The 27,118-nt window shown below is 48.8% G+C and overlaps 1 protein-coding gene across 7 annotated transcripts in view; it reads right to left on the reverse strand.

The window, feature by feature from the left end:
- Positions 1–27,118, reverse strand: part of Grik4 (glutamate ionotropic receptor kainate type subunit 4) — a 426,707-nt gene that overhangs the window by 96,401 nt on the left and 303,188 nt on the right. For 5 of the 7 annotated variants that reach the window (XM_017595455.3, XM_063264892.1, XM_017595454.3 and 2 more), the window contains 3 exons: positions 14,071–14,232; positions 5,213–5,365; positions 4,318–4,422 (listed from right to left, as the gene is read on the reverse strand). The exons of 1 other annotated variant lie outside the window; for it this stretch is intronic. In XM_017595455.3, coding sequence (XP_017450944.1) covers positions 4,318–4,422; positions 5,213–5,365; positions 14,071–14,232 — 420 coding nt within the window. The remainder of the gene's footprint in view (positions 1–4,317; positions 4,423–5,212; positions 5,366–14,070; positions 14,233–27,118) is intronic. One more of the 7 variants, XM_039080793.2, reaches the window with a different exon arrangement.

The following is a 27,118-nucleotide window of genomic DNA, read 5'->3' on the forward strand; positions in this document are numbered from 1 at the left end:
GCTGACCAGCTAGGAAGCTCTGTCTCTGTCCCCCAGTGCTGAGGTTACAGGCTTGCAGACACACACCTAGTCATGGATTTGAACTCAGGTCTGCAGGGTCCTCTGAGTTTGCAGTTTTTTACTGATGAGCTGGTCTACCTTAGAGGGCCACCCTCAGGAGGAGGCACCATCTGCACAAAGCAGGCTGTGGAGTCTGCTACACAGGTGATTGACGTAAGATGTCTCTCTGGCTGCTTGTCACTTCCTTCCCCACACCAACATCACCTTGGCGGGAACTGGGAGGATATCAGACAGAGGCACTGACATTCCTTCTGTCCTGGGAGAGAAGCCTAATTAGTTATCCCTCTTTAAACCATTTCTTCACCCTGAAATAAGCAGGGAAGGACGCCTGTCAAGAGGCAAAGATTGGGTGGTGATTGGGATGGGACCTGGGGACTGGCGCTAGGAAGCCGCATCTGTACATGGTTTCTGGTTGGTGCTCACAGCACCTGAACCAGACAGAAAAGCAGCAGGACGATCACCAGACTTGCTGAAAAGCTAAGGTCGTAAAGAAGATTCTCACTATACACTTTCGAAGTCCAGTCAGGACCCAGTGTTCCTTAGGGTAGCTGAAGGTCAAGATGACAGTCGTCTTAATTAAGTCACTTGTGTGGCAGATTCCATTCAGTGTTAGCTCAAAACAATGGGGTAGGGCACAGAGAGGCCAAACCAAGAAAACATCTCTGCTCATAGAACGCTCTCTTGTTAGCACAGTATTTGCCAAAGGTTAGCCTGTGGTCACCCCATCATTCTAATCACCCAGGTGGGTGCTAGCTAAACTAACAGATTCCTAGAACACAGTGCGTATACTAAATGAAAATGCACCTTATAAAGGAAGCTCAACTGGTCACCTTTGAGCCAAGGTGTGTTTGAGAAGCCTACTGCTCACCACTAGTGGGCGCTGCTGACACAGAGGTAGCCACCGCAGGAAGAGAGCCCCAAGGCAGATTCCTGGGTCCTGGCCAGGCTGGGCTGGAAGTGGTACCTGGGGGACAGGGCTGATGATGGTGACTCCTTTCCCTGTTCATTATAGAATACATATTTAAAAATTTTCATTACTGAAAAACATTTTAACAGGAAAAAAATTCCTGTAAAATGATTCAATGCTCCATTTGCCTTTCCGAGGCATTTCTGAAAGTCATCTTGAAGGGGCTCTCACCAATAAAGTTAATAAGTGTGCATTGATTTTATCAGTGTGTAATACTGATTGGATCAGCATGGTTGTTTAGGGCTCAATTCTATGCAGTTCTGTCGTATTGGTCTGGTGGTATTGGGAATCAAGGAAAAAGAAAGCCACTCTACCACTGACCTTGGCCTCCAGCCCCTCCCCCTTCATATAGGTTTAATACTGATTTCAATCTGTTTTTCAAAAGAAGGATTTACTTATGAACTTCATGTATTTGAATGATGAATACTTTATTTGTATGTACGCCTGCATCTCACGTCAGAAGAGGGCATCAGATCCCACTGTAGACGGTTGTGAGCTACCATGTGGGTACTGGAATTCAAACCTGGGTCCTCTGGAAGAGCAGCCAGAGCTCTAAATCACTGAGTCATCTCTCAGTCCTGATTTCTATCAGTTTTGGAAAACATAACAGCTTTTGTTAGTCCTTTGAGAAGTCCATACAATGTGATTTGATTGTATTTATCCTCCTTCCTCCAGCTCAACCCAGCTTGAGTGGCAGCTAGGACAAAGCAGAATGAAGGCAGAGAGAGGCACTGAACCCCATCAGCTACCTGTCAACTGGAGAGCGGGCCAAGAGATGGAGAGTGGCAAGAAGGAGGCCCAGGAAGTGGGCTCTTTCCTGTATTATTGTAGGCAAGAACTGAGGCCTAGGGGAGGCTGGGCCAGGGTTGTCTGGGCTATGTCTGGAGCTGGCCTGAGCAGCCTGTTCTAACCACTCCTCCAACACTATACTCTTCACACTGGGACTCCTTACCCAGTTGTATTTTTCTCAGAGAACTTAGCAGGCTGGCATAATGTTACATATGTATTTTTTTTTTTTTGCCTGTCATCTGTCCCCTGTTAGAGCATCTGTTACACAAAAGCAGATCTTTCTCATCTTAAACCAGTACCTAGAAGGGAGACAGCAGCACTCAACAGGTATCAACTTGAAAGAGTGGATGAATGCTCTTTACTGAGATCCCCCAAGAAGATTGGGGCTCAGGGAGAAGTCTCCCTGATGATTTTCCCAGAGGCTGGCAGCCTACTCATTCAGGGATGGTGAGCCACAGGGCATGATTTAGGTTTAATAGTCCCAAATTGCAGCTCTCATTCTCTCTGGGTTTTTTTTCCTACATCGCGTACTCTCACCAGACTGTGCGCTCTCTCAGTGTAAAGGCTACATCTGGTTTCCCCAGACCCAGCGTGATGTCTGACACACAGCAGATGCTCCACAAAAGACCTATTGGGTAAATGAAGCAACTGCTCCATGATTCCTGCTACCCACCTGACCATGCTCCTATCTGAGGAGATGTGGGAAGTGCCACCATCCCATTCGGCTCCCACAATGAGCTAGAGGTGCTGCTGACATTCAGCATATGGCCTCAGAAGCCCTCTCCCTTTTTTAGGGATCCTTCCTTTTCCTCTGTTCTCTTCCAAGAAGAGTAGCCCTCCAAAAGATCACTGATGGCCTAGAAAGAGCTCTCTGGGGCCCATATAAGGCCAAGGGTCCCCTCTTGGATGCAGAGATGGTGTGACAAGAGACAGATGAGATAGGCTTCTATGTTGTATGGTTCCGTGAGGGTCACCCTGGATACCTGTTGGCCAGGTCTGTTCCTAGTCATATCCTGGGCCTCCCTTCCCAGGTCCCCAAGGGGTAGAATCTAAAATGGAGCATTTGGCAATTACCAAGTTTTATACATGATTTGCCCATAAGGTCTTGGGCTTTAGGCAGGACAGACTTGGATCCCAAACCAGTTTTGCCATGACTTAATTGTTCAAGAGCAAATCAGTCATCGGCCTTGCAAACAAGGGAGGGCATTCATAAAAAGTACCTATTTGGGAGACGGATGGATAAATCAGTAAAACGTTTTACCTACAGATGCGAGAACCTGCCTTCCAATGCCTAACACACACACAAGAGCTGGCATACTGGTGTGTGGCTATAATCCCAATACGGGAGAGGCAGAAACCAGAGGGTCCTCAGGTCTTGCTGGCCAGCGGGTCTAGCTGAATTAGTGCGTTCTGGTTCCATAAGAGAAATTATCTCAAAAAAAAATAAGGTTGGGGTGCTTTAGAGCTAGAGACCCAATACCAACTTCATACGTGCCCATCCGTGTGTATACACGTAAGTATACATGTGAACGTAACACAGACACATGTCCCTCATACAAGGCACCTATATTTTAAGGATGGAGGGGAAATGAAAGTGTCTACTCTGTAGGCTTAGACAAGCACACACATGCCACACTCACCTTGGCAGAAGGCTTATGGTAAGTGTTTGATATGTGAGAGTAGCCTCCGTAATGGTGCTGATGGTAAAGACAAAGATAACGGGTCTTCCTAATTCGCTGGAAGGTGGCTGTTCAAGCTCTACAGTGGGAGGTTCCCTCATCCAGCCCCTGCAACAGTCAGGAGGTCTTTAATGCATGCTGCTGTAATTGGTGTCTGGCTCAGTCTTTCCAGCCTCCCCGAATTGGAGAGACCTCGGGGATGGAGATGAGAGAGATGTTTAGAGACACTTGGAGTGGTTGTCAGAGTCTGTTTCCTTTGGTAGAGGATTAGGAAAAAAAGGGAACAAGAGGGCTTAATGGAGAAGGAAGAACCATGCAGAAAACTGTAGTACTCCGAAGGGCATAGCATCCCTAAGGTGATGAAAACAGACAGCTGAGGATAGGGAGCATGGGAGGGGTGGGCTGGAGAAGGGACAGTCCATCACAACACGAAGGGCCGTCCTAGCCCTCAGGGGATCCACCCTTTGCCTTAAGCACCTCTAGAGTCCAGCAGGGGGTCCAGGCTTGGGGGAAATCAATCCCCTAACACTCTCCATTGCGCCCCCACCCAGAAAACCAATCTGATAGTGTAGAGGAGTTGGGTGTTCCTTTCCAAGTGACACCACTTGTCTCCTCCCTCTGCAAGGCACATGTCTGGCAGAGTCCACATGGGCTGATCTGGGACCAGGAAGGATGTGGCAACTGCAATTCAGGAGCCCAGATCAGAATGGATGCAGCCTGCTATTTGGGGAGACACGTGATATCTGAAGGCCATTGGAACCAGAGGCAGAGAAAAGGGCAAAGAGGTGGCATCCACCACTTTGGCAGGATAGGTAGGCTTACCTGCCGAAACCCATTCCTGGTGAACTGTAAGATTTTCAAGGCATAGTTGGACCTCTGGCCTTTGCTGTTGAATTCAATGTGGCCGGTAAGACCTTCCAATTCTACCTGTCCAAGAGAGAGTGAGTTACAGCACCAAATATAGGCCCCGCCATAGCTGGCTCCAAGTAACTTGCTATTTCATGCTGCTTCACGGTGTTCAGAAAAACCTCTTCCATCCACTCTGAAGCCATAGAATCTGAGTGCGGGAAGAGGGGGCCCACACCCTGTAACCCCAAACCAATTATGTAAGCCAACAGGAGTCACAACATTGACTTGAGGTCAAATTCATCCCTCCCTGCTCCATAGGCATGTGGGTATGGGTAGGGGTGGAGACTTGTTACCAGCATTTTCCTTTTTGGGGGAATCTGCTGACCCTGGGCCTGCAGGAAGTCAGGTTACTCTTGACTCACTGCAGAAATCTAAGACCCTCCACACCTTCTCTCTCTAATGAAAGATGTCTTTTCTGAGAAAGAAAAACACAACTGGAGAGAGAGCACTGGGAAAACCAAGCAACAAGCTAGAAGTGCACAGACTGAGTGTCCTGAGGGATTGTCTGTTCTAGCATCATGGTCCCCTCCCAGCTGTGCTGATCTGGGCAGGGGCTACCACTGGGCAGGGGCCAGGATGCAGCCTAGAATTCAGAACTCCTTTCTAGCTTAAGATCCAAGAACTATTGTCTTGTGAATAAGCTGCCCATGGGTTCTTGCCAAGAGTGTTAAGAGTCGGGAACAAATGAACCTAGGACCTGCTTAACGCAAGCGATGTGCTAGCCAGGGCCATGACCCACCAGGGCAGCCCTGTATCTATCATCCCACCCCTGAGGCTGGCCGTGACTAAGCCTTCAGCCGCTCCTCACCATGCGCAGGTAGTTCATGAGGCTGGTGCCATGCTGCCAGATCTGGGCCGAGCCACAGGACAGGGGCTTCACGCCAATTTCCTGGCTCCGGTTCAGTTCCTGTACCGCTGTCACCACAGCGTAGACAGCGTCAAACAGTAGGGCTGAGGACAACTGGGAGAAGCAGAGCGAGCGGGTGGTAGCAGGGGGAGAGAAGAGGGGGGAGAGAGAAAGCACACAAAGGCAAGTAAGGGGGCATGGCCGCTGTCCTCTGCCTACCCCTCCTCTGGTCCCACCCATATCTGCCAGTGGTCCAGGTCTGCTATCAAGGGCTTTGCATCTTACAAAGGCTGCCCTGACTTGAAGCATCAGGTACATCTTTGGACTCCAAATTCATATTCTGTCTCTGTCTCTGTGTCTCCCTGTCTCTGTGTGACTGTATCTCTGTCTCTCTCTGTCTCTCTCTCTCTGTCTCTCTCTGTCTTTCTCTGTGTCTCTCTCTGTCTCTGTGTCTGTCTCTCTCTCTGTCTCTCTGTCTCTCTCTCTGTCTCTCTCTGTCTCTCTGTCTCTCTCTGTCTCTCTGTCTCTGTCTCTGTCTCTGTCTCTGTCTCTGTCTCTCTCTCTCTCTCTCTCTCTCTCTGTCTCTCTCTCTCTCAGAAATAGCAACTTCCATTGCTGCCAGGAATGAATCCGCAGGATGGGAAGGTTGCTAATCTCAGGAGGAGGGAAAGAACTTGGCCATTCTTCTCAAACTTGCCCCCCCCCACCAAACCAGGCTCAGGCATATAGGACAGTTCTCCCAGAAGTCACCCATGAAACTGTTCCTTCCTGCATGTTCCTGAAGCCACACTGTAGCCATACCATTCCATGTGGAGTATACGTATGAAATACGCTGGTAAGTTTAAAGTCTAAAATTTAGTGAGATTCCATTCCTATGACAGATGACAGGTGGGTACAAAGGTAGGAGCGGGGGACACTAATCAGGGGAACGGTCAAGAGGTGGGGTGATCTGGAACTATGAAAGTCTCTGGGGGGTCTGAATAGAGCGCTGTCTAGTTGGGCAACAGAGAAAGTGTTTTATGGAAGAAGACCATTGGAACTCAAGAGCCAAAGGATCTGAATAGGCATTGGACAGGGTGGTGGCAAGGAGGCAGGCAGCTCAGAGGATGTGACCACAGGAGCAAAGGCTAGGAGATGAAATTGAGGACCATGCCTGGAGGTGCTGGAGGGAAGAAGAACTCAGCATACGGGTAAGGTCCATCCCAGGTGGACCTCAAGTGTACAGCGGTCTCAGCCGGGATAGAGATCTCTAAGGAGACACTTGAGCCTCTCTCTTTGGCTATCAGAGAATTGGAACAATGGCCTCTAAGAGAAACTGGAATTTTCTCTAAGAATCTCATGCTAGGAGAAGAAAGATGAAGCCTGGTGTCAGCCAGCAAAGGAACATGTCTCCCAGGAAGAGATTTCACAGTGTGACAACTTGTCCGATCGCCTCTTGGGTGAGAGCGGATCCTGGACAGAGGAGATGGGCGGGACCACACCCTGACCAGGACTGCTTAGTTATGCACGTCTCTGTCTACTTAAACCTAAACCTCGGGTCAGGACCCCTGGATGAACTCGCCGGCAGGTTACTGGCCTCCTTTGTTTCTCTTCCTAGTGTTGGTCACATTCAGTACATTTTCCTCTTCCTTTCATTTTTACTTGTCTGTTTAATTGGTCGATAGAGGGTGGGTGGCAGGAATTAGCGCATTAGAGCTGCCAGAGCCTAGGCTGTGACCCTCCAACTCTGGAAACAAAGGAGCGAGGTCAGCATAGCCGTGTTTATGTTTTTATCTGTCCTACTAAGCAGCTTCCTTAAGACAAGAGAATGCAGGATCTTGGTGTCTATATGCCATTGGCATCTGCAATAAGACCTGGCATGTGGCTGGCCCCAAAAGAGATATCTCTTATTAATAGTTTTCCATTTTATTTTATGTGGAAGGGGGTTTTGACTGCATATATGTCTGTGGACGTTGTGTATGCAATGGCCAAGAAGTCCAGAAGAGGTTTTCAGAGCCCCTGGAACTGGAATTACATATTCTGAGTCACCATGCGGGTGTTGGGAACCAAATCTCAGTCCCCTAGAAGAGCAGCCAGGTGCTTTTAACCTCCAGGCCAGTGCCCTATCCCCCCAGGAGATAGCTTGATTTGGATTAAGTCTTGACTGACATCTGCCTAATGAGTAAAGTCAATGTTTGCAGTCTTTGTGGCGGGAAAGGCCAAGGGGTGGCTAGAGAGAGTAGGAACGCAGCCGACTTGTCTCTAGGGATTGTGCCATCCAGGCAGAGCTGTGACTACACAAAGCCTGTACAAGAACTCAAGTCCTGTTCAGTGTGGTCAGCACAGTTCACAGGGCTGAGAAACGCCCAGGAAGGCAGGAAGAAATCCCTGAGGGAATGATACTGAGGTGTTAGGAGGCTAGGGTGCCGGGGGCCTAGTCCCTCCATGGTTGTACAATGTCTGGCCCTGGCAACCAGCTCTCTCCCTGTTGCTCATCAGAAGACAGCTTTGGGAGGAACTGGAGGAGCGCATTCTGTGTGTGGTGGGGTTCTTAACCCTGCGTTCTTTTTGGTCAGACTCCAGGGCACTGCCCCTCCATGGTTGGAGGGAGGGAGGCCACAGCCCTCCAGTCAGAGGTCACACAGCATGAGATGGCAAGGGGCAAAGGGAAGAACTTGGGAGCCTAGCTCTGCTCTGGTCCCTCCTTTGGATGCTGAGTGTCCCCAGACACCTCACTGAGCCTCAGCAGGGACAGCTCTAATCCACAAAAAGAAGCAGCATCTGGTCTCACAAATCTCAAAGGTCATCAGGTACAGGGGTGAGCATACAGGGGTGAGCATTTCCGCAGGTGGGGCCTCGCAACCTCACATTCAGGGAATTGGCAGTGCTCAGGGGGCAAGTGCGAGGGAACAGGAGGAATGGGAGGCCACAAGGCCAGAAAGCAGACTGGACAGATCTACTTGGCCACACCAAGACCTCTGGTCTCTAGTAGGCATGGAGTGTGCCAGGATCTTACAGGCACCAAGTGTGCTGACTGCTGACGCTGGGGAGGCTTTCTAAACTGTGTCAGGGAGGGGCAGCCCACAGTGAAGTTCTCCTGCATTACAAAGGCACTTAACCAATATGGCCCTTCTTCCTTCCCCTCACTCTTTTCCTCCCCTCTCCACCCCTCCCTTCCACCTTCCCTCACTCTCCCTTCCACTCATTGCTGCTTCGTTCTACTTCTATCCAGACCTTGCTAGAGGTAGCAGGTCCTATGTATGTATGTCAGCATCTCCTCAGTCTATACAGAAAGACCCAGAGAAGCCATTGAGTCCTCACCACCTCCACCATGTCTCCCGTCTTCCCAACTCCATCAACTTCCTCTGTGTACCTTGGCCTTGGATCTACCTGAGACCGGACGTCTTGGTAGACAAGGTATCCAAACCCCAGTGCCCGGTTCCAATAAAAGAGTGGAAAGTATGCTGCCCTGCAGACCTGGACAAGCGACCTCTGCCCCTAGCTCCCTCTACTGAACCACTGCTTCCCGCTCTCCTCTATCCACCGCCCTTGTCCTCTCACCTCGCTCCATCTTCAAGGAGGCTCACTGCACAGCACCCGCTGAGCTCCCACAAGCCCACAGCTGTCCTATCCCCTGCACCTCCTCCCCCCGCCCCCACTGTAGTTTCCAGGAGCACATGTATCTTCTTGCTAATGGCCGTTCACGTTCCCTTGCTGAAAGGATGTGTGGAAATGGTGGATGCTGCAGAGGAATGGTGGAAGCTCAGACCAGCTTCTGCCTGCTCGTAGAATATTGCGATGAGCTTACTGCTCGAAGCTTCTAGATCTTTCAGTCCGGTTATGTATGTGTCACAGTAAACAAATTCTTAACCTAGCTAGACCCACCCTGTAGCTTGCTTTATAGTTCATCTCCCTATTCCGAGGTCCTCCAAACCACAGTGCTTCGGCTGCAAGGGACTCTATAGATCCATTGCTCCAACTCTTGTGTCCAGTGAAGAAATGAGACTCAAGGAGTTCTTCCCGATGGACACACAATCAGTGCACGCAGGGCCAGGGCTAGCCTCAGCTCACTTTGTTTCATTGTCTTTGTCCTCCCCAATTTATTCTTTTGTAAAGATTCATTTATTCAACTGTGTGTATTTGGAAGGAGAGGAGTGTGTTTGTGAGTGCAAGCGACCACAGAGAACCAGGTGGTTGTGAGCCTACATGTGGGTGCTAGGAACTGAACTCTGGTCCATTGCAAGAACAGTATGTGCTTGGAACCTCTGAGACATCTTCCCGGCTCCCCAGATTAATTGTTGTGCCCAGTCTTCCACATAACCTGGGGCAATCTCTTAGGACATGGACGCCTCAATAATGGATGGGAAGTCAGAACATTCAGACCAGGTCTGAAGGCAAGGAGGTTGAAGGCCAGAGGAAGGGAGACCTAGGGGCAACTCACTCTGATACCTGGTGTCTGGGACACCACCCAGTTCACCTCCTAGCCTCATTGGTTGTTGTCCTTGTGCCAGTTAAGACGTGAACCATTAGCCAGCATTGCTCTCTTAGACCCCATTCATCTGCTTCCTCCCATTTTGTTCAGGAGTTCTCCCTCTTTCAGAGTGGTTATCAACATCTGGCCCAGCTGTGCCTGGGACAACTGAGTCACCCATCCCCTGCCAATGTATAACACACAGTAGACCAGATCTGACCCATGAGCCTAGCGCAGGACTGGAGTTGGAGTCTCCTGCTCAGGGCACATCTGTCTCAGAGAAGATACTGTCTTTCTTCTCTCTCTAAATAGTACTGTTTCTAGATATAATGCCTGGATCCACTGCAGTTGGCTTAGCTCTAGGGTGAGCATGGGGGTGACACCAAAAGTGACTGATTAGAGAGTGAAAGGGTCTGGGCTCCCACCTACCTTCCCCTCAAATGTTGCTGTGCTGTGTGACTCCACACTGCATTTTAATTGGGTTCCTGCTACTAGCAACTGAGGGCATCCTAGTTAGTATAGAGGACGGGGGTCTCCCTTTTCTCAAAGTAGTGTTGCCCAGGGTCCCCAAAAGGTCCCTTCTTTTTCTGGAAGCTGTACATTGGTTTCTGGGGGACCATGTATGACTTCAGAGGAAGCCAGCCACACATTCATCTCCCTTTCTGCCATATGACTCCTGCACTCTCGCTGGGGTTAAGTTTACTTGACTGATGTTCTCTCTGTCTCTCTGTCTCTCTCTCTGTCTCTCTCTCTGTCTCTCTCTCTGTCTCTCTCTCTGTCTCTCTCTCTGTCTCTCTCTCTCTCTCGGATATACATGCATCTATATCTACATCTACACGTGTGTGTGTGTGTGTGTGTGTGTGTACACAAATGCACAAGCATATGGTATGTGTCCACATGTATACGCACAAGTGTATGTGTTCTTTCTCTGTGTGTTACACAAGTGTATTGTGCACATGTCTGTGCACAAGTGTATGTATAGTGCATAGTGCACCTGTCTTCATAAGCATATCTTCCTTCTGTCCCTCTCTTCCTTCTTTTTTTGAGGCAGGGGGTCGCTCACTGAGTCTGGCACTCACTAATTGGCCAGACTAGCTGTCCATCAAGTTCTAGGACTCCTCTTGCCTCCACCTCCCCAGTAATGGGGTCACTGGTGGGCAGTACAAGCCTAGCTTTGATGTGGGATAGAAACTCAGGTCCTTTTGCTTGTACAGCAAGCACTTTGCCCAAACATCTATTTCCCTAGCCCCAGCTGGCGTTCTTATTAGTATGTTATACAAATGCTGGGAGGTTATTGTGTGCCTGCTCCCAATGTCCCTTTTCATGTCTAACTCCAGGGCTTTCATGATCGGTTAGATCCTTCTTGTAATTACAATTCAAGCTGGGGACATTGGGGCAGGGACCAAGTGGATGGGAAATTGTCAGGGTTCCTATGTCATCTTTACCTACATACAGCCTTCAGAGAGTGACACAGGTCAAGTGTCCCCAAGGGCACTGCACTTCCTGGGTCTTCTCTGAAGCTGAGCCTGGACTAATTCAAGTTAATCCCCTGTACCCTGGAGCACACTGTATCCCCAGGACAGTCCCCTTGCGTCCTTCATCCATCACCAGATGCCCCTCTTCTATAGGCTCCTGGCCACCTACCTAGGCCCCTCACCCCATCATCCTTCCTCCTGAGAACTTATTTCCTCCCCTCACTCCTCCAACTACTCTGCCAGAGTTGTCAATCTCTTTCCTTCTAATTCCTTTGTCCAGATCGAGCTGACAGGGAGGAAGACTGCCGTTTCTGTTGCCCATCAGTGCCCTTTTGGTTCTTTATTCTGGGCCATCTCTTCAATCACCTAACAGCCTTCTTCTCCTGTTATCTATTAGTGACTAATTCTGTCCTGGAAAGCATTTGAGCCACAGTCAGTTAAAAGTGGCTTCTGTCACAAAAGGCTTTGTCCCTGTCTCTACTTCTGGGTCCACTTGGGAAGGGAAGGCAGACATTTCTGCTGTTCCCTCTCCTTTCTTTCTACTTCTTTCTCCTCCCAGGACCGATCCATTCATCCTTCTGAGGCCCCTGCTGCCCGTCTGGGTGGTTGAGTGCCTACCTCTTGGTTTTGTCTCTGCTTAGGCTGTCCCTGTCTCTTCTAAATATTAAATCCCCCAACAGGCTCAATCCTCATTTAAAATCCTCTCTTCTTTCTTGGCAGCAACAGGCTGTTTGGCAAGGAACCCTCTATTCTCTTGTTTTTATATTTTCATTTGGTTCCTCATTGTTATTTTCTTTTGAGCTGCTTTGCAAATTGTTTCAGGGAATGAAAGACTCTGTATAAATTAAGATGAATCAATTCTGACTCAGGGAGTTGTGGCTGGGTTCCCTTCTCCTCCTCAGAAGAAAACAAGAATATCTTCTAGACACACACCTGTAACCCTCATCATCCCCAAAGTGCAAGGACTGCATTCCCCGTATCTTCCTGGATGACCGTTTGTTGACGAACCTTTATAAGCTTAAATTCTCCCCCCCCCCAAATAATACCAGGGCAGGGACCATTAAGATCTCATGGACTAGTTCTTACAATCTGGATTGTATTCAATGAAATAAACACTTAATTACAAACATCTGCTTTAGCCTAAATTCTAATTACTTAATCTGGCCATCTGTAATTTTAATGATTTCCCACGATTTTTGTTCTTTGCAGCATGATTAATGGGAATGGCATATGAAACGAGTGGGCGTGTGTGTCCCTTCCCAATACTCCCTCTGCGCTGCCTTTGTCTCCAGCAGGAAGCGCATCTGCGGCACACCAGTGGCCACCTGGAAGCTTCTTGGCCAGGGTAGGCATACTGAGCTTTCTCTCAGGTATCTTTAGCCCAGACCCTCCTTTGAAACCCTACAAACACTTGGGGGTTCCCACCTGGGATTGTGGGAGGGGTGGGGAAGTAGGAAGCTTCTCTTACAGGTCAAAAGAAAAAAAAAGAGGAGTCAAAAATTCAATGCTATGTAGGAACGAGAGAAAAACAGGAAGTTAAAGAGAGAAAGGAAAAAAGAGACTAGAGAGAAAATGGAAAAGAAGATGAAGAAAAGGTGGTCTGAGAAGAGGAAGGGGCGAGGCATACCACAGAGGCAGGAGACTGTATAGCATTTCCAAAACTCAGCAAAGAAGACAGCCCATTCCACTGTTTCCTAGAAGCTGCTCCCTCACCTTCTGGCTTGCTGCCCTGAGGAGCTGGGCTGTTTGTGGTGAGAATTTCTTGGCCTCCAGAGAGGCAGGAAGAGGCAGCCCTTGAAAAGGTAAGCTGCAGAAGTGAGAAGGCTTAGAGGGATATGCAGCTATTGTTGCTGCTGCCAGCTTCCTTCCTGGCTCTTGAGGTGACTGGTTTAACACCTTCCTTTCTCTCAGAGGCCATTGCAGAGAGAAGATGGCTGCAAAGTTCCCTAGAGGGAGAGGCAGATCTAGGTTTCTGACCTGGCTGTGTTAATACAAGGATCTTAGAGATCCTCACCGGTTACCCTGCTCTCCTGGGCCTGTTTTCTCATTGTCAGAGAGGGATGACCATCTTTGAGCTGTTACTGGGAGGTTGTGAAGAAGGAAAAAGGCTACGGCGGGTAATATTGTGGGATATGCTACAGTGCTTAGGCAGGAGTAAACCTGGGTAAGAACAGGGAACCTTCATGCCAGCAAGAAAGCCAAAGGGACTAGAAGGGGACTGTAGGAGGAAGAGGACCTATGACATCACATGGAGACTGACCTAAGTCTAAGGCTCAGCTTGTTTGCACTCCAGCAGAACACTGTCTGCCACCCAGATCCCTTCCAACCTTCCTGGGGCCAGAAGACCCTGCAGCTTGCAGGTGACACAGGGAAAACCTGCCATGGTTGTATTTGGCTTCCATATGGCTAGAGGGTTCAGGTCAAGAGTGAGACACACTCCTACTCTGGGAACCAGGCCTTTCTCCCCATCCATGTCTTGTACATAAAGCATGAATGACAAGTCTCACAGCACTTAATAACAGGATGCTCTGAGGGGCAGCTGTTTAGCCTGCTGTATCATTGTGTAAATATCACAGAGCTCACTCACACAAACTAAGATGGCCACGAAGTGGAATCCCTGTTGGCCATGTGGTCCTTGGTTGACCAAATCATTTGTGATTTAGCTCTTGACTGGGTCCGCCTTCCACTTTCTAAAAGGCCTCTTCTCTGACCTCTACAGACCTCCTCTCTGCATCCGTGAACCTTCAGGATTGTACTCCCGGATGTAGACGGGCTCACACTCCCCTGCCATGATGCGTCTTGGAGATCAATGACTTGGATCTGCCTCGCTGTGTGGAGTATGCGACTGACCACAGAGCGTGTTGGGGCCCAAGGGCACCTAAGAGGACACTTACCGCAGGGCCGGTGAAGGGCACGTGGTCACAGTTCTCCTGCCAGGATTGGTTGAGGCTCTGGGAGAACTCTTGGAAGAAAGCATGGGATTGGTTGAAAATGGAAAATCCTAAGATGTTGACTCTATCATCCACAAGGCTGTCCATTCTCTGGAGGGAGAACTCCTGGGAAGACGGGGGCAATTAGAAAGAGAGAACACGGTTAGGGTGGAGGGAAAGAGGAAAGAACACGATGGAGCACACTGGGGGCCGTGAGCCAGCACTAAACACATGACGCACCCCACTGGATGCTTGGTATACCGAATAGCGAAGAGTGCTCTGGGATCTGCAGTGCTGGGTTCAGGGAGGAAGGAGAATTCAGTAGATTAGCTCCTAAGCAGGGTAAGCACAGGATGCATTGGCTGAAGGGAGAAACATGGACTATGTATGGCTGGGGGAGGGAAGACTGCATCCTTGGCAGGTCATCTAGGAGCCAGGCCTGAAGGATGTGGAGACATTTTTTGTACAGAGAATGTGGAGAGACAAGGGTTATTCCCTCCAGAAATCATCATGCAATGACACTGAGGGGAGAAAGGATGTGGCCATTCGCTGGACTGCTCACTGCGCTTTGATGAAGGCATGAGCTCCTCATAGTATGGTTCTACCACCAAAACCACTCCAGAGGTCTCTCTCAAAATGGACCACCACCACCATACCACCTGAGTCTGAGTATGCCTGTAGCTGAGTCCAGGGCTTTGGGTGGAATACTCACTAGATTCTTACATCTCAGGAACACCAAAGTTCCAGAAGCAATGAATGACTACACAGGATACATGAAGACTGGGGAAGGTAGAGGGCTCTGATGTGGTCAGAGCCCCAGGGCCTGAGTGTGAGGGAGTGACTGTGGAGCCAGGATTTTGTTGTGTAAGTGGCTGTTAGCAGAGGAGTGTCTGAGTCAAGTATGCTTTCTAAACGAGTCAGCCACAAGGTGTGCAGGCAAGGTTGTGACTTGTTTCGTTCATTTCATAAATATGCAAGCATCTCTCACAACCTAGACACTGTTCTAGGTAGAGAGGGCATGCATAGGGGATGTCCTTGGGGCTTTACAGAAGCCAAGTGCATTATTATTTTGGACAGCTATGGGTGTGGGAGCAGGGGTTACTGCAGTCAGAGAACTGGGGTATCTAAAAATTCAAGGGTCATCCAGTCATCCATGCAGTGATGGTTAACGATGGCTGTCAACTCAACAGGATCTCCAGTCACCTAAGAAACATGTGTCTGGGTGTCTCTGTGGGGAATTACTTTATATTAGCCTCTGTCCATGCCTGGGGAGGCTGTCTTGATTAGGTTAATTGGTGTAGGAAGATACACACTAAAAGTAGTGGCTCTGGACTACATAAGAAAGCTAAAGACAGCTGAACATTAGTGTTCACTGCTCTCAGCTTCTTGATTATGGATGCAGTGTGATCAGCCTCCTCGAGCTCGTGCCTCCACTGCTTACGTCTCAGTTATGACGGACCTTCAACTATGAGCCAAAACGAAACCTGTCTCTTATAATTTGACTTGGTCTGTATTTTATCCCAACAATGTACAAGGTAACCAAGACCCATGGTCTTTACCCCATCACCACATCATCTTTACCCTGGACTTCCTTTGGCCCCATATGAGCAAACCACTCGAAAGTGTGTAGCTTAGTCAGCTCTCCATTCCTGCAAAACTACCTTCAGAGGAGGTCAGGCCATCTTCTCAGATTGAAGAGCTACACACACCACATGCTCATTCTGAATGCTTTATACACATGGGCACACAGCATTTACAGACAACTAGAAATGACCTATCAGTCACTCGGCATGATGGGACAGATGGTGGGTGCCTTTAGGCTTACACCCTGGCCAGGTGGACACACTGCTTTCCTTTAGGCGGTCTCCTTTTCTAATGACTTTGCTTTCCTAGCCCCGGGTACTCTCCCTTGGATCTTGGCCCCACCTACAGCCACCACCAGGACCTCAGACTGCAGGCCTGAGCTCACCCGCCCAGATCCCACCCTTGTCAGCTTTATTTTGTACACTGGAGTTACAGAGACTTCTTGGGGGCCACCAACCCCACAGAGCAGACTTGGATGAGGATGGAGAATATTTTGGATTCTGCCACTTTCCCCGTTAGGGGATCACAGGCATGCCAGAGAATGCATTGATTCACAAGCTGGTGTTGGTTACGTCCTGTCTCTCTAACAGGGCAGCTGTCCGGCCACGGTGGGCTAACAGCAGGCACGAGGGGGCAGATGGCTAATGAGAAGAAATGTACTTGGCAAGGATGACATGACTGAGGCCCAGGGCCAGGCTCTTGTTGGGAAACCAAGGGGCTTTGCTGGCAGGGATGGTGAAGGCTAGGAATATTCTCTTGTGCTGGCTTCTTTATCAATGTGGGCAGACAGAGAGCCCTCCGTGCCCATCCACATGTACAGCCTGAGAGATGAAGGCACTGATACCTTGTATGTCCATATTCACAATGGCAGTACAGAGTAGACAATAGCTTCCAGGTCAAATCCAGCTTCCTCACCCTATGTGACCTTGAGCAAGGTCTTTAGCTTTTCTGGCCTTTACAGACACACTGTAAAGTAAGAGGGATGCTATTGGAAATCTTCTGTGAGAGCATGGCCCATCTAACCAACAAGTAAGGTTCACGTGGTTCAAGTGGTGAGCATAGGGCCTGAATGGATCTGTAGTCCGTCCTCTGTGTATATGCTATGCCTGCTGGCTTGGTGTTCTTGTGGGGCTCCTGACAGTGGGAATGGGTGTATCTCTGACTCTTTAGTCTGCTCTTAGGACTATTTCCCTTCCATTGGGTTGCCTTTCCCAGAGTCAATATGAGGGCTTATTGTATCTTGTTTTGTTCTGTTGGCTGCCATCTCTTAGAGGCCTGCTTGTTTTTCTGGAGAGGGGAGGAATTGAGGAATTGGGAGATGGGGCGGGGGGGAAACTGTGGTCAGGAGGTATTGTATGAGCAAAGTATGTATTTTCAATAAAAAAAATTTTTTTTAAAAGTCTCCTATGTTATTCCAAGGAACAATCAAGGTGCCAGGGAGATGGCCCTGTGGGTAAAAGGCACTTGACACAAAGCCCAAGAGCCAGAGTTTGAATCCCTGGGCCCATGTGGTAGGAGAGAACCAACTCAAACCAGGTTGTTCTCTGGCCCTTCGTAGAAGCCTAGTGGCATCACAAGGCCTGATGTATGGTTACCCAACCACCTCTCCATCCCCACCCACACCGTGATTCAATAAATGTGTGAAGAAAAGAAGACACAGCCAGGTATAAAGCAAGGCCCAGCAGCAGCACCCGGCAAATGAGAAGGACTCAGAGGATAGGAGTTACTGGAATATGCCCGTGGGATCTAAGCAGCCTCTGACCTTCCCCTTCCTTAGTTCTACTTGGAAGTAGGGGAATGGAAGTGTCTCCCCCTTCAGTCCGTTCTGGACAGAGTAAGAATGAAAGGGTTAATTGCAGACACTCTGAGGCAGTGCCCCCCAGAAACCAGCCAGTCTGTCTTCTTTCAATTCCTACCTTAGAATCCCCTGACTACATTCTATTTCCTAGTTTCAAAGGCCTCTTAAGATAAAACGATTTCGGGGGCTTCTTTGGTGACTCATGCTCTATACAATGACTCGTGGGAGGACTCACAGAAGGACAAGAAAGAGGTGGCAGGCCCTTTTACTGCAATTTCCCAGACACGCCAGGATTTTACTCTGCCAGCATCTGGACTGTTCGAGTGTGTTTGTGTTTGTGTGTGTGCGTGTGTGTGTGCGTGTGTGTCTGTGCCTGTGTCTGTGAACTTAGAATCTCCCACTACTTCTAAAGTAAACTTTCTGAGAGAGTTCAGGAAACCGGTGACAGCTACCCATTTTCATACAATGAAAACCTTCCAAGACAGCATTTCCCGAAGTCTCTTCCTGCGGACATTAGCTTCCCTAGGAAGGTGGACAGGAATTTCACTAAAACAGGGTTACACGCTCAGATAATGTTAAAAAACCAGTCACTTATTCTTTCTGTCTTCAAACTTCACAGCACGGCCCTGCACGCGAAGGCTGAAAGAATTCCCGCAGTGGAGTTGGCTTAATTTTGTTTAATCTCAGATTTTTCAGACGCATTGACTACGGAATGTATATTTTCCCCCTTCAAATCTGTGTGTCACAGCCCCATTCTGCAGGACACAATTTGGGTCCTGCCACCTTCAACACATTCAGAGAAACATTAAAAACCCCAAATCAGGTGGGAGAGACGCCAGGCCAAGACAGATATTCCATTAGATTTACAAAATTCAGGTTTGGAAGGGAAGAGGTTTTGTCTGATTTTTGTTCCCATCTCCAGCTTTAACTGTGAATGCACACACGGCCCATTCGAGTTCCTGTAACCTTCCTGTCTCCCCTACTCTCTGCCCAGCCTGACTGACCCTTTCATACAATGACAGACAGCCTAGGGGTCATTCCTGGGAGGATATAGGTTTTCATAGGGGATCCAGACAGAACTAGAGTATTTGAATCTCCATGTAAGGGCAAATGGCCAATGGTGAAACCAGGTCAGGAAGTGGAGACCAAGACACAGTCTTCCATGACTCCTGATTAGCATGGCTGTGTGGCAGTCCTTTGCACAATGTGAACCCTCTCTAAAGGGCTGTTTGACCCCACAGAGCAACAGTAAACAACCGTCACTGTGAACCTCACTCCCTGCACCTGGATGACCGTCTGCTTCCTAGAATCTGATTGGCTAATGGTGGTGGAAGGACCATGGATCAAAGGCATTTCAGTACCTTACTGCAACCACCGAGAATGATCTTATACCCACGGAAGGTGTCAGGATACGAGAACAGGTTGTGCCAGTCTGATCGCACAACTTTGTGTGTGTGTATGTGTGTGTGTGTGTGTGTGTGTGTGTGTGTGTGAGAGAGAGAGAGAGAGAGAGAGAGTGTGTGCACATGTGTATGTGTGTGTGCCTGTGTGTGTGCACATGTGTGCATGTGTGTGTGCGTGTGTATGTTTATTTATGTTATGGTATATATATATGGTATGAAGGTGAGGTCAGAGCCAGGGAGTATTTCAATGGCATGGAAGACTGTCCCATGGGAAGGAACTGTGTGGAATGGTCACCATAGGTGTTAGAGCTCAATTCAGCTTTCTATTTCTCTAGAAGAGGTGACATTTCCCACATCTTGGTTTAACATAGGAATCCATTCAGGAATTGACTCTAGGAACCTCCCTGGCCAGTTCATCCATGCGGGCCAGGAAGTAAGTGGGAGACAGGGCCAAGGGAAGGGAAGGTGTTTAAAGGAAAAGAGAGGGGCAGGGAAACTGAGGTTACCACCAATCTGTCCTCTCTTCTTCCTCCTCCTCCTCCTTCTCTTCTGCCCCCTCTTCCTCCTCCTCTCCTTTCTTCTGCAAGAAGCCATTCTAATCAATTTTTCAAATGAGAAAGATTTACTAGCCACACGTCTAACCCTGTCTAGGATCCAAATACCAAGAAACACAGTTTGGGTACCAGGGTGTCCAGGACAGGGGGTGGAAAACAAATCTGTCCTTGTGGGCGGCTTCTGTCCAGGGCAAGGGGGAGGGGAAGACGTCCTCTCTGAGACCTCTGTGCCAGCGATAACCATCCTGGTCTGTTAGTCAACCCAGGCACAGGCCAAGTTGTGTCAACTGCAACTGCGAGTGTAAGAGCTCTTAATGACCCATTGATTCTGCCTGTGTCTGATTCAAGGAAAAAAAACAAGAAGCCATGCCAAGACCGTCTCCCGGCCCAAGCGATACTCCCCTTTACATTCCTAGGCCAAACATGCATCCTGATCTCTGGTCCTAAGCTTGAGACTGAAGCTGTAGCCTCAGCTCCCTCTACGCCCGGTTCGTTGCTGAGTCTGTCAAATCCAACTCCCAAATCTCTCTGGGATTTATCCCTTCCTTTCCACCCCTACGTCCACCCCCGTGTGGGCCCTCATCCTTTTGTGAGGGCAGCCTATTTAATGCAGATCTTGCAGCTGGTATTGAGAGACAAAGTCACCATATTGTACAACTCCATGTTTGTCCTGAAGACAGTACAAATAGGATCTATTGTGTATCATGTGACAATCTCATTGAGAAACAAAATCAGGTATTAGACAGAACAGACAGGTTTGCGGTTTAATGCTCATTTGCTCCTAGCTAGGTGGTCCGTGGTAGGCCTCTGCAATGTCAATTCCTTTACTGATAATAGACAGAAAGAGCATCCACCTTATAGAAGGGCGCCCAGCACAGAGGAACCCCAAGACCCGTGGGTTCCCTTGTTTCTAAGCACAGTCTCTGTGCTTTTAACAAAGAGGGATGAAGCAGCCTTTTTTTCCCCTTTCTGGCTACCATGAGCTACCTCTGGTCCCTTCCCAATAGAAAATATCTGGCCACGGGCTTTCCCACACCTGTTCCTTTCCACATCCCTCTGTAGGAAGCTACTCTGATCTCCTTGTCAAATAAGAAAGACTCAGCTAAGTTGTCATAAGATGTTAATTGTTTGCTGAGGTCATTTGTATCCAACTAGGAAGGCTGGGGTCAAATTCTGAGCTTTGTGAACCCTGAATAACATTATCAAAGTCAATGACTGTAGTACTAACTGCTACAATCTACTGGCCAGACAGAACTAAGCATGTCTCACCCATGATCTCTATCCTTAGAGCAAGCCTGTGGTGTGGGGGTTCATCCTGATTATTTCATGGCATCAGAATGGAGACTCTGAGCCTCAAAGTGACTGTCCCAGGAACACATGGCTGGGAAAAGAGAGTTGTGAGTTCAAACCCAGGTTCTGTTGACCTCAAAACCCAGGGCTCTGTGTTGGTGTACAATGCACTCATCATAAAGTCAGAGAAGTACTGTGATTTCATTGGAACCGCGCTATAAAATAAATAACCAAGGAAACCAAGTCAAAGCTAATCTCGGAGCACACAGGTGGCACAGTCTGAGGAGGGGCTGTGAGGCATTGGCTGAGTGTCTTTGTGAGGGGCAATTTCTTACAAGGAAGCCTGGGGCTTTGTCTTAGTTCCAGATTGAGCACCTGGATGGCAACGGCTCCCAGGAATTTGGGGAAACTCTAACGGTTCCTCCTCTGTGTGGCATGAGGAGCCCATTGAATTTAGAGCAACGCTAGATGTCCATCAGGGGAGGGAGAATTAGGACGCAAGCGAATTGGAGACATTTGTGGCAAGGATGGGATGGAGCAAGATGTGTCTGGCTCAGCCTCACGTGTCTTGGCCAGCTTCTGCAGGGAGCTAGTCAGAAGCTACTGCTAGTCCTAGGAAAGCCTCTTTTTGGGGGCCTCTGCTTTGGAGTCATTTATCACATGCGTCCATGTGTCACTGACAGGCAGTAAGGAAGACTATATGACTTCATGAAGCCTATAGTGTCTGCCTGCTGCAAAGGTGGCCTCTCAGCTTTTGCATAAGATAGCACACTCCCCTTGGCCCTTAAACCTTGCTGGATCTTTTAAATTTATTTTAGTGAGACAGGGTCCCACTATGGGGCTCTGGCAATTCTAGAATTCACTGTGTAGACCAGGCTGACCTTGAATTTACAGAGATTCACCTGCTTCTGCCTCCTGGGTAGTGGAATTGCACCGTCACCACACTTGGCTTGATTTATCTTCATATTTATTTAGTGTGTGTGTGTGTGTGTGTGTGTGTGTGTGTGTGTGTGTGTGTACAGTGTGTGTGTGTGTTACACATGTGTCACGGTATGCATGTGAGGTTGGAAGACAGCTTACAGGAATCAGTTCACTCCTACTACCATATGGGTTCCAGGGATCAAAATCATGGCCAGCTTGATGGCAAGTGCCTTAATTTATACATTGACCCAGCTCATTGGCTTGTGCATCTCTCTTAATGCCAGGGCCACAGGCAACCCATAAGGTGATTATCTCAGTACCACTAGAATCACTGGAATCCTTCCCACTTTAGCCACCTGGATCCAGCTGGGTTGTGACTGTCCCTTCATTCCAGAACAGGCGAGGTTTCTCAATGGTCTGTGGAACTCAACCCCCCTCTCAGCAGGATTTTCCACTGCTCTCACAAACCTTGGCCTTTGGTTCCCACTGCTCCACATTCAGCCTCAGCCCCTAAGCAGCCTGGGAGAGGAGGTCACAGACTTAGGTCATTTCAACTACCAGAATTTCCTAAACACCCATCTATTCTTGAGTGTGTTCATATCTGCTTCCACTGGTGTGGTTCTACGTGGCTGACAAGGTCCTTTCCTGGGTCACTTTGGGTTCCCCAAACCACACTAGCTCGGGGGCACGGAGTTCCACACCTTCCCACTTAGAGAAAGAGTAAGTCAAGTGCCCAGAGGTAAGTGTTTCCCCCAAAGACAGAAAAGGGAGGAAAGCCTGCTGCATACAAGGTCGATTCTACTTCATTCCCCCACTAGCACTAGGCAAGGCCACCAGGACATGCAGTCACACACATCTCCTCCCTGAGGTAGTTAATGACTGACAACTTAAAATGCTGCCACCCCAGGAGTCCAAGAATACCAAAGACTCCAATTTCCTAACCTGTTATTACGACGCGGGGAGAATGGAAAGAATCCTGAGATGGCATCACCCTCGACTTGAACCCAGTATCCTCCCACCCTACTTGGCTCCTCTCCCTTGCTGCCCTATCTGTGAATGTCACCATTACCCACCAATCTTTCAAGCTAGAATTTGGAAGTCGCCCTCCACTTCCTCCATTCTCCCACTAGCCTCCCAGCAGCTCCCCTCTGCCAGCCTGTGTGCACTCATTAGCTTCTACCTGAGAATGGTTTTTTTTCCCCTTTGTCCACCCCTTGGCTCTGTTCTCTGCCCTCCATCTCTACAGATCATGGTGACCTCACTTCCGGTCCTCACCATCTCGTGCCTACCTTTCCTCTGGTCTTGTCATTCACCAACTTCCTTTGCCTTGCTAGTGCTGGAGGGATGTTTGTGGAATATAAATTTTAGTGACCGTTCAACACCACCACCTGCCCAAGTTGCATACAAGACACAGTTAGACCCACAAATCTTTGCATAATTCACGCCCACCTTCTATGCAGCCCCCACCCTGACCTCCATCAAATGCTGTTTGGAACAGGGCCACTCGAGTGTGCCATGACGATACCTCTATTGTCTTATTAGAGCTTTTTATTATACAAATCTGTAAACAGCTGCCACCCCCACGCCAGGTTGCTGCTGAAGCACATGTAGTGATCTACGTCTACTCGGTGTATCACGCATGAAAGAAGTCAGCCCCGGTGGCTGACTAGATTTCAGAAGGGAATGCGGCCATCTCACATGGGCAATCGTGGCCTTGGTACTTCCCCAAACTCTTCTTTATAGCCATATTTATTCACTTCTCTTCGGGACATGACACATGGAAGAAGCCAGGTCCTTGACCTCTCTTTCACAAACCCCACCTTACCCTCTCTCAGCAAAGCCCTACCTATAGCTTGCAGAAGTTTGGCGTCACTTGGGAACCTTAGCATCCCCTCTCTCCTTCCCCTCCTTCTTTCCCTCCCTCCAGAGGCCACCTAACTGTGGTACCCGTCAGTCTATTTATCTGCATCAAAGCCTGTGCTCTCTGCAGACTGGAAGATTGCTTTTTGTATAATAGGTCTTTGAAGACAGTGGCAGCTGGGAGGCTAATTCATACCTGTCAGTAAGTCCTATTTAATGGAAGATTTGGCCCCAAACCTCCCAGCTCCCAGCTCTCCTGGATTCTTCTCCCTGCATGTTTCCTATTCATTTACTCCCGTGACCTGAGCAGGCATATCTGTTCTTCCCAGGAACCTTGTCCCTTTTCAGCTTTGCTCTCCCAGTGTGACCCTGCAAACAGGACTTCATGGGCAGAGTCCATTCTATCTGGCTCATTGCTCTGTCCCCAGCTCCGTACCCCATGCCTGTGCTCAGCAAGTGTTCAGGGTATGCTCATTAAATGAATTAATGTTCTCCCGGAAACACACCCTCGGAGTGTAACCGCCTTTACAAAGGTGTCCATCATTTGCTCCCATGAAGAGGAAGACAGAGGCCAGGTGGAAAGCCCGGCTTCCTGCTCCGCAGCAGCTGGGACTGTCTTGGTTCTGTGTTGAGAATACCATTCTGTCTTCGGGTGCTAAACAAGTCGTTGTTAACTATGTCGTTAACTGTACAGATTAACCTTTCGTGTGTGAAACTGACGTGAAAAATGGCGGCCATCTTGCATTCCCGCCTATGAGCTAAGGAGAGTTTCTGCTTTCATGAAGACTTGCTTCATATAGCAATCTGTGCATCTGAGGTCCTCTGCACTCAGGACTGTTAGTGAGACCTCTTACCCTCCTATCAGAAGGCTAGTATCTCCTTCCCAGGTCTCAGTGCATAACTCCATGCATTCAGGTATATAGGTATACAGACACACGCCTAAGGCACCTCCCTTCTCACCTTGGGCACAGTTGTCTGGGAAGATGAGTGATGCTGTCAATCAGTGCTCTCTGCCCCTTTATTTGCTCTGCTTGCCCCACCCTTGCAGCAGGTTCCACATGAGGTGGGCAGCTTGCTGACCATGATGTGTTCTAGGCCACTAGGTTCTCAGATGTGTTTCAACAGCAGACAGAAGCATACACCACCGGGTGGCCCAGAGTTGGGGGAGGGATGGGAAGCAACACAAGAGGAAGCCAAGGGGCAAGTTATAAAGGGGCTACAGGAGTGGTGGTCAGGGGTTTGGGCTTTACTCTAGGGTAATGGTGAACCTCCAGAGGATCTTTAAGACTGGAAAGGTTGGGAACCGTTTGGGAAGATTTTAACTTTTTGTTCAAGATAAAAGTCAGGCTTTGGGATTTACAAGAGGTGTCACAAGGTGAAGTTTCTGACAGGATGACAGGTGCCCTGTTACCCCAAGGCTGTGCATGCAAACTGCCAGCACCACAGAAGCAGCAGGATGCCTGCAATGGTGATTAATTGAGCTGCGGATGCCTTTGACACTGAGTGGAGGATGGAGAAGCTGGATTGCTTAATAATAACAGTACTTGCCACTCCTAATGGTGCTTGTAATACAATAGCACTTAGAATGTAATAATAATAATAATATGATTTGCCATGGTGTGTTTTCATCTCATTCTCCTTGCTCTGCCCAAACAGACATTAATCCCAAACATTCCTCTCAGCAGGACCAAAATTCCTCAGGGCAGAAAGCACCCCTAGTAGCTACAGAAGTCTCAGAAGGCCTCCATTGTTCTCTTTACTCTTCTCTGTCTTCCCTCAAGAACCCCACTTACATGATATCATCTGAGGCGCAGGAATATGCCTTGCCCAAAGCCAGGTGCTACCTGCTACATGCAGACTGATTGCCCACCACAAGTGTCTCTAGTGACACTTCCTGGTTCCCTTGTTACCTCTTGCCTTGTCTAGCCCCCCCCCCCCGGTGGTAATGGAGAAAGTACACGAGTCAGCTAATTTACAGTTAGGTCACACTGTAGGTAGAGTCTAAATGACACTTGGCACTCCCCACCTTCCTGCATGCACAAGAGTGTCACACACACACACACACACACACACACACACACACACACACACACACCATCCCTACAACTGGGACTATGGTGCACTCTATTTCTGTAACTAGTTTATACCACGTGGTAAACTTTTTATCCAACTTACCCACAAGTGCTTTGAAAACAGTTGGATGCAAGACAGAAAGTCAAAGAGATCTAATAGTTAAGGAGCAGGAGACTGGGCGAGAGTGACGTCTCCTGCTCGTGAGATGGAGATGGACAAAGGCTGGAGATGGAGATGGACAAAGGCTGGAGATGGAGATGGACAAAGGCTGGAGATGGAGATGGACAAAGGCTGGAGACCTGCTCCAGATGTTCAGTGCTCACTCAAGCCAAGCGTCAGAAGGAAACAGAGAAGTCAGCCCTCTGGCCACAAGAAAGTGAATTTAGCAGTGACAGGCATGGGTTGGAAGAGGCTTCTGGGCTGCATGTGACAACACAACCTGCGAAGACCTTGATGGTAGCAGCCTGAGAAGAGGTGCTAAGTCAAACTGATGACCTACACAGGCAGCTAATGTTGTGATAATTTGTTGTATGGCGATAGGAAACTGATACTGTGCACCAGTGTCATAAACAGAGTGAGAAGGACAAGAGGCTGGCAGGGAGAGAAACGGCAAATCCTCTCACACACCATGTGGCCAGAAGACAGACAGGACTCGACCTTCTCTGAGCCTTACTTTCCTGCTTTATAGAACCACAACTCCACCTTGCAGGGTCACTGTTGATGCTTAAAGATCTTGAATAGAGGGCCTGGGGAGATAGCTCTGCCAGAAAAGTGCTTGCCATGTCAGCAGGAAGACCTGAGTTCAATGCCTGGGACCTACTCTAAAACCCTAGGCAAGGTGACATGCCATCATAATCATGCTGCTGGGAAAGAGGAGATAGGAGGCTCCCTGGAGTTTGATGGCCAGCCAGCAGACCTTACTTGGTGAGCTCCAGGCCAGGGAAATCATCTCAGAAAACAAGGTGGATGATGCCTGTGGAACACTTCAAAGGATGATCTCTAATGTCTGTGCTCATACATGTGTTCACCCCTTTACATGCAAAAATCAAGTGCTTAGAGTGACATCTAGCACACCACTATACCCAGACCCAGAGGCAACTATTGTGAAAATGGGTAGACATTTATTAACGCGTCTTCTTGAGGGTAGACATCTTGACATTGTTAGCTCAACAGACAGTAGAGGTGGTGAAGTGATGCTCCCTGAATCAGTAGGACTTCTGAATGTTTAAGATCTCTGTAACGGAAGTCAATGCCGTCTCCCTCTCTCCCTAAGCCTTATCAGATAGACGGCCTGGGCAGCCAGAGGGGACATTTCCGTTATGTTTCCAGAGATACTAAGCCGGAGACATCCCCAGAGCCTGCTTCTTACTTCAGTTTGATTTATTTCCTACGAGCAGCCTGGTGCACCCCGTCACAAGCTTACTTGGGCTCAGGAGAAACTCAGAATTGTGTGCTAGATTTGAAAGCAAAGACAGGCATGAGTTCTAACTTTTATTAGATAAATGAAACACACGAACTTCTAACTCAGA

Source organism: Rattus norvegicus, chromosome 8 (genome assembly GCF_036323735.1).
Source record: "Rattus norvegicus strain BN/NHsdMcwi chromosome 8, GRCr8, whole genome shotgun sequence".
Taxonomy (NCBI): Eukaryota; Metazoa; Chordata; class Mammalia; order Rodentia; family Muridae; genus Rattus; species Rattus norvegicus.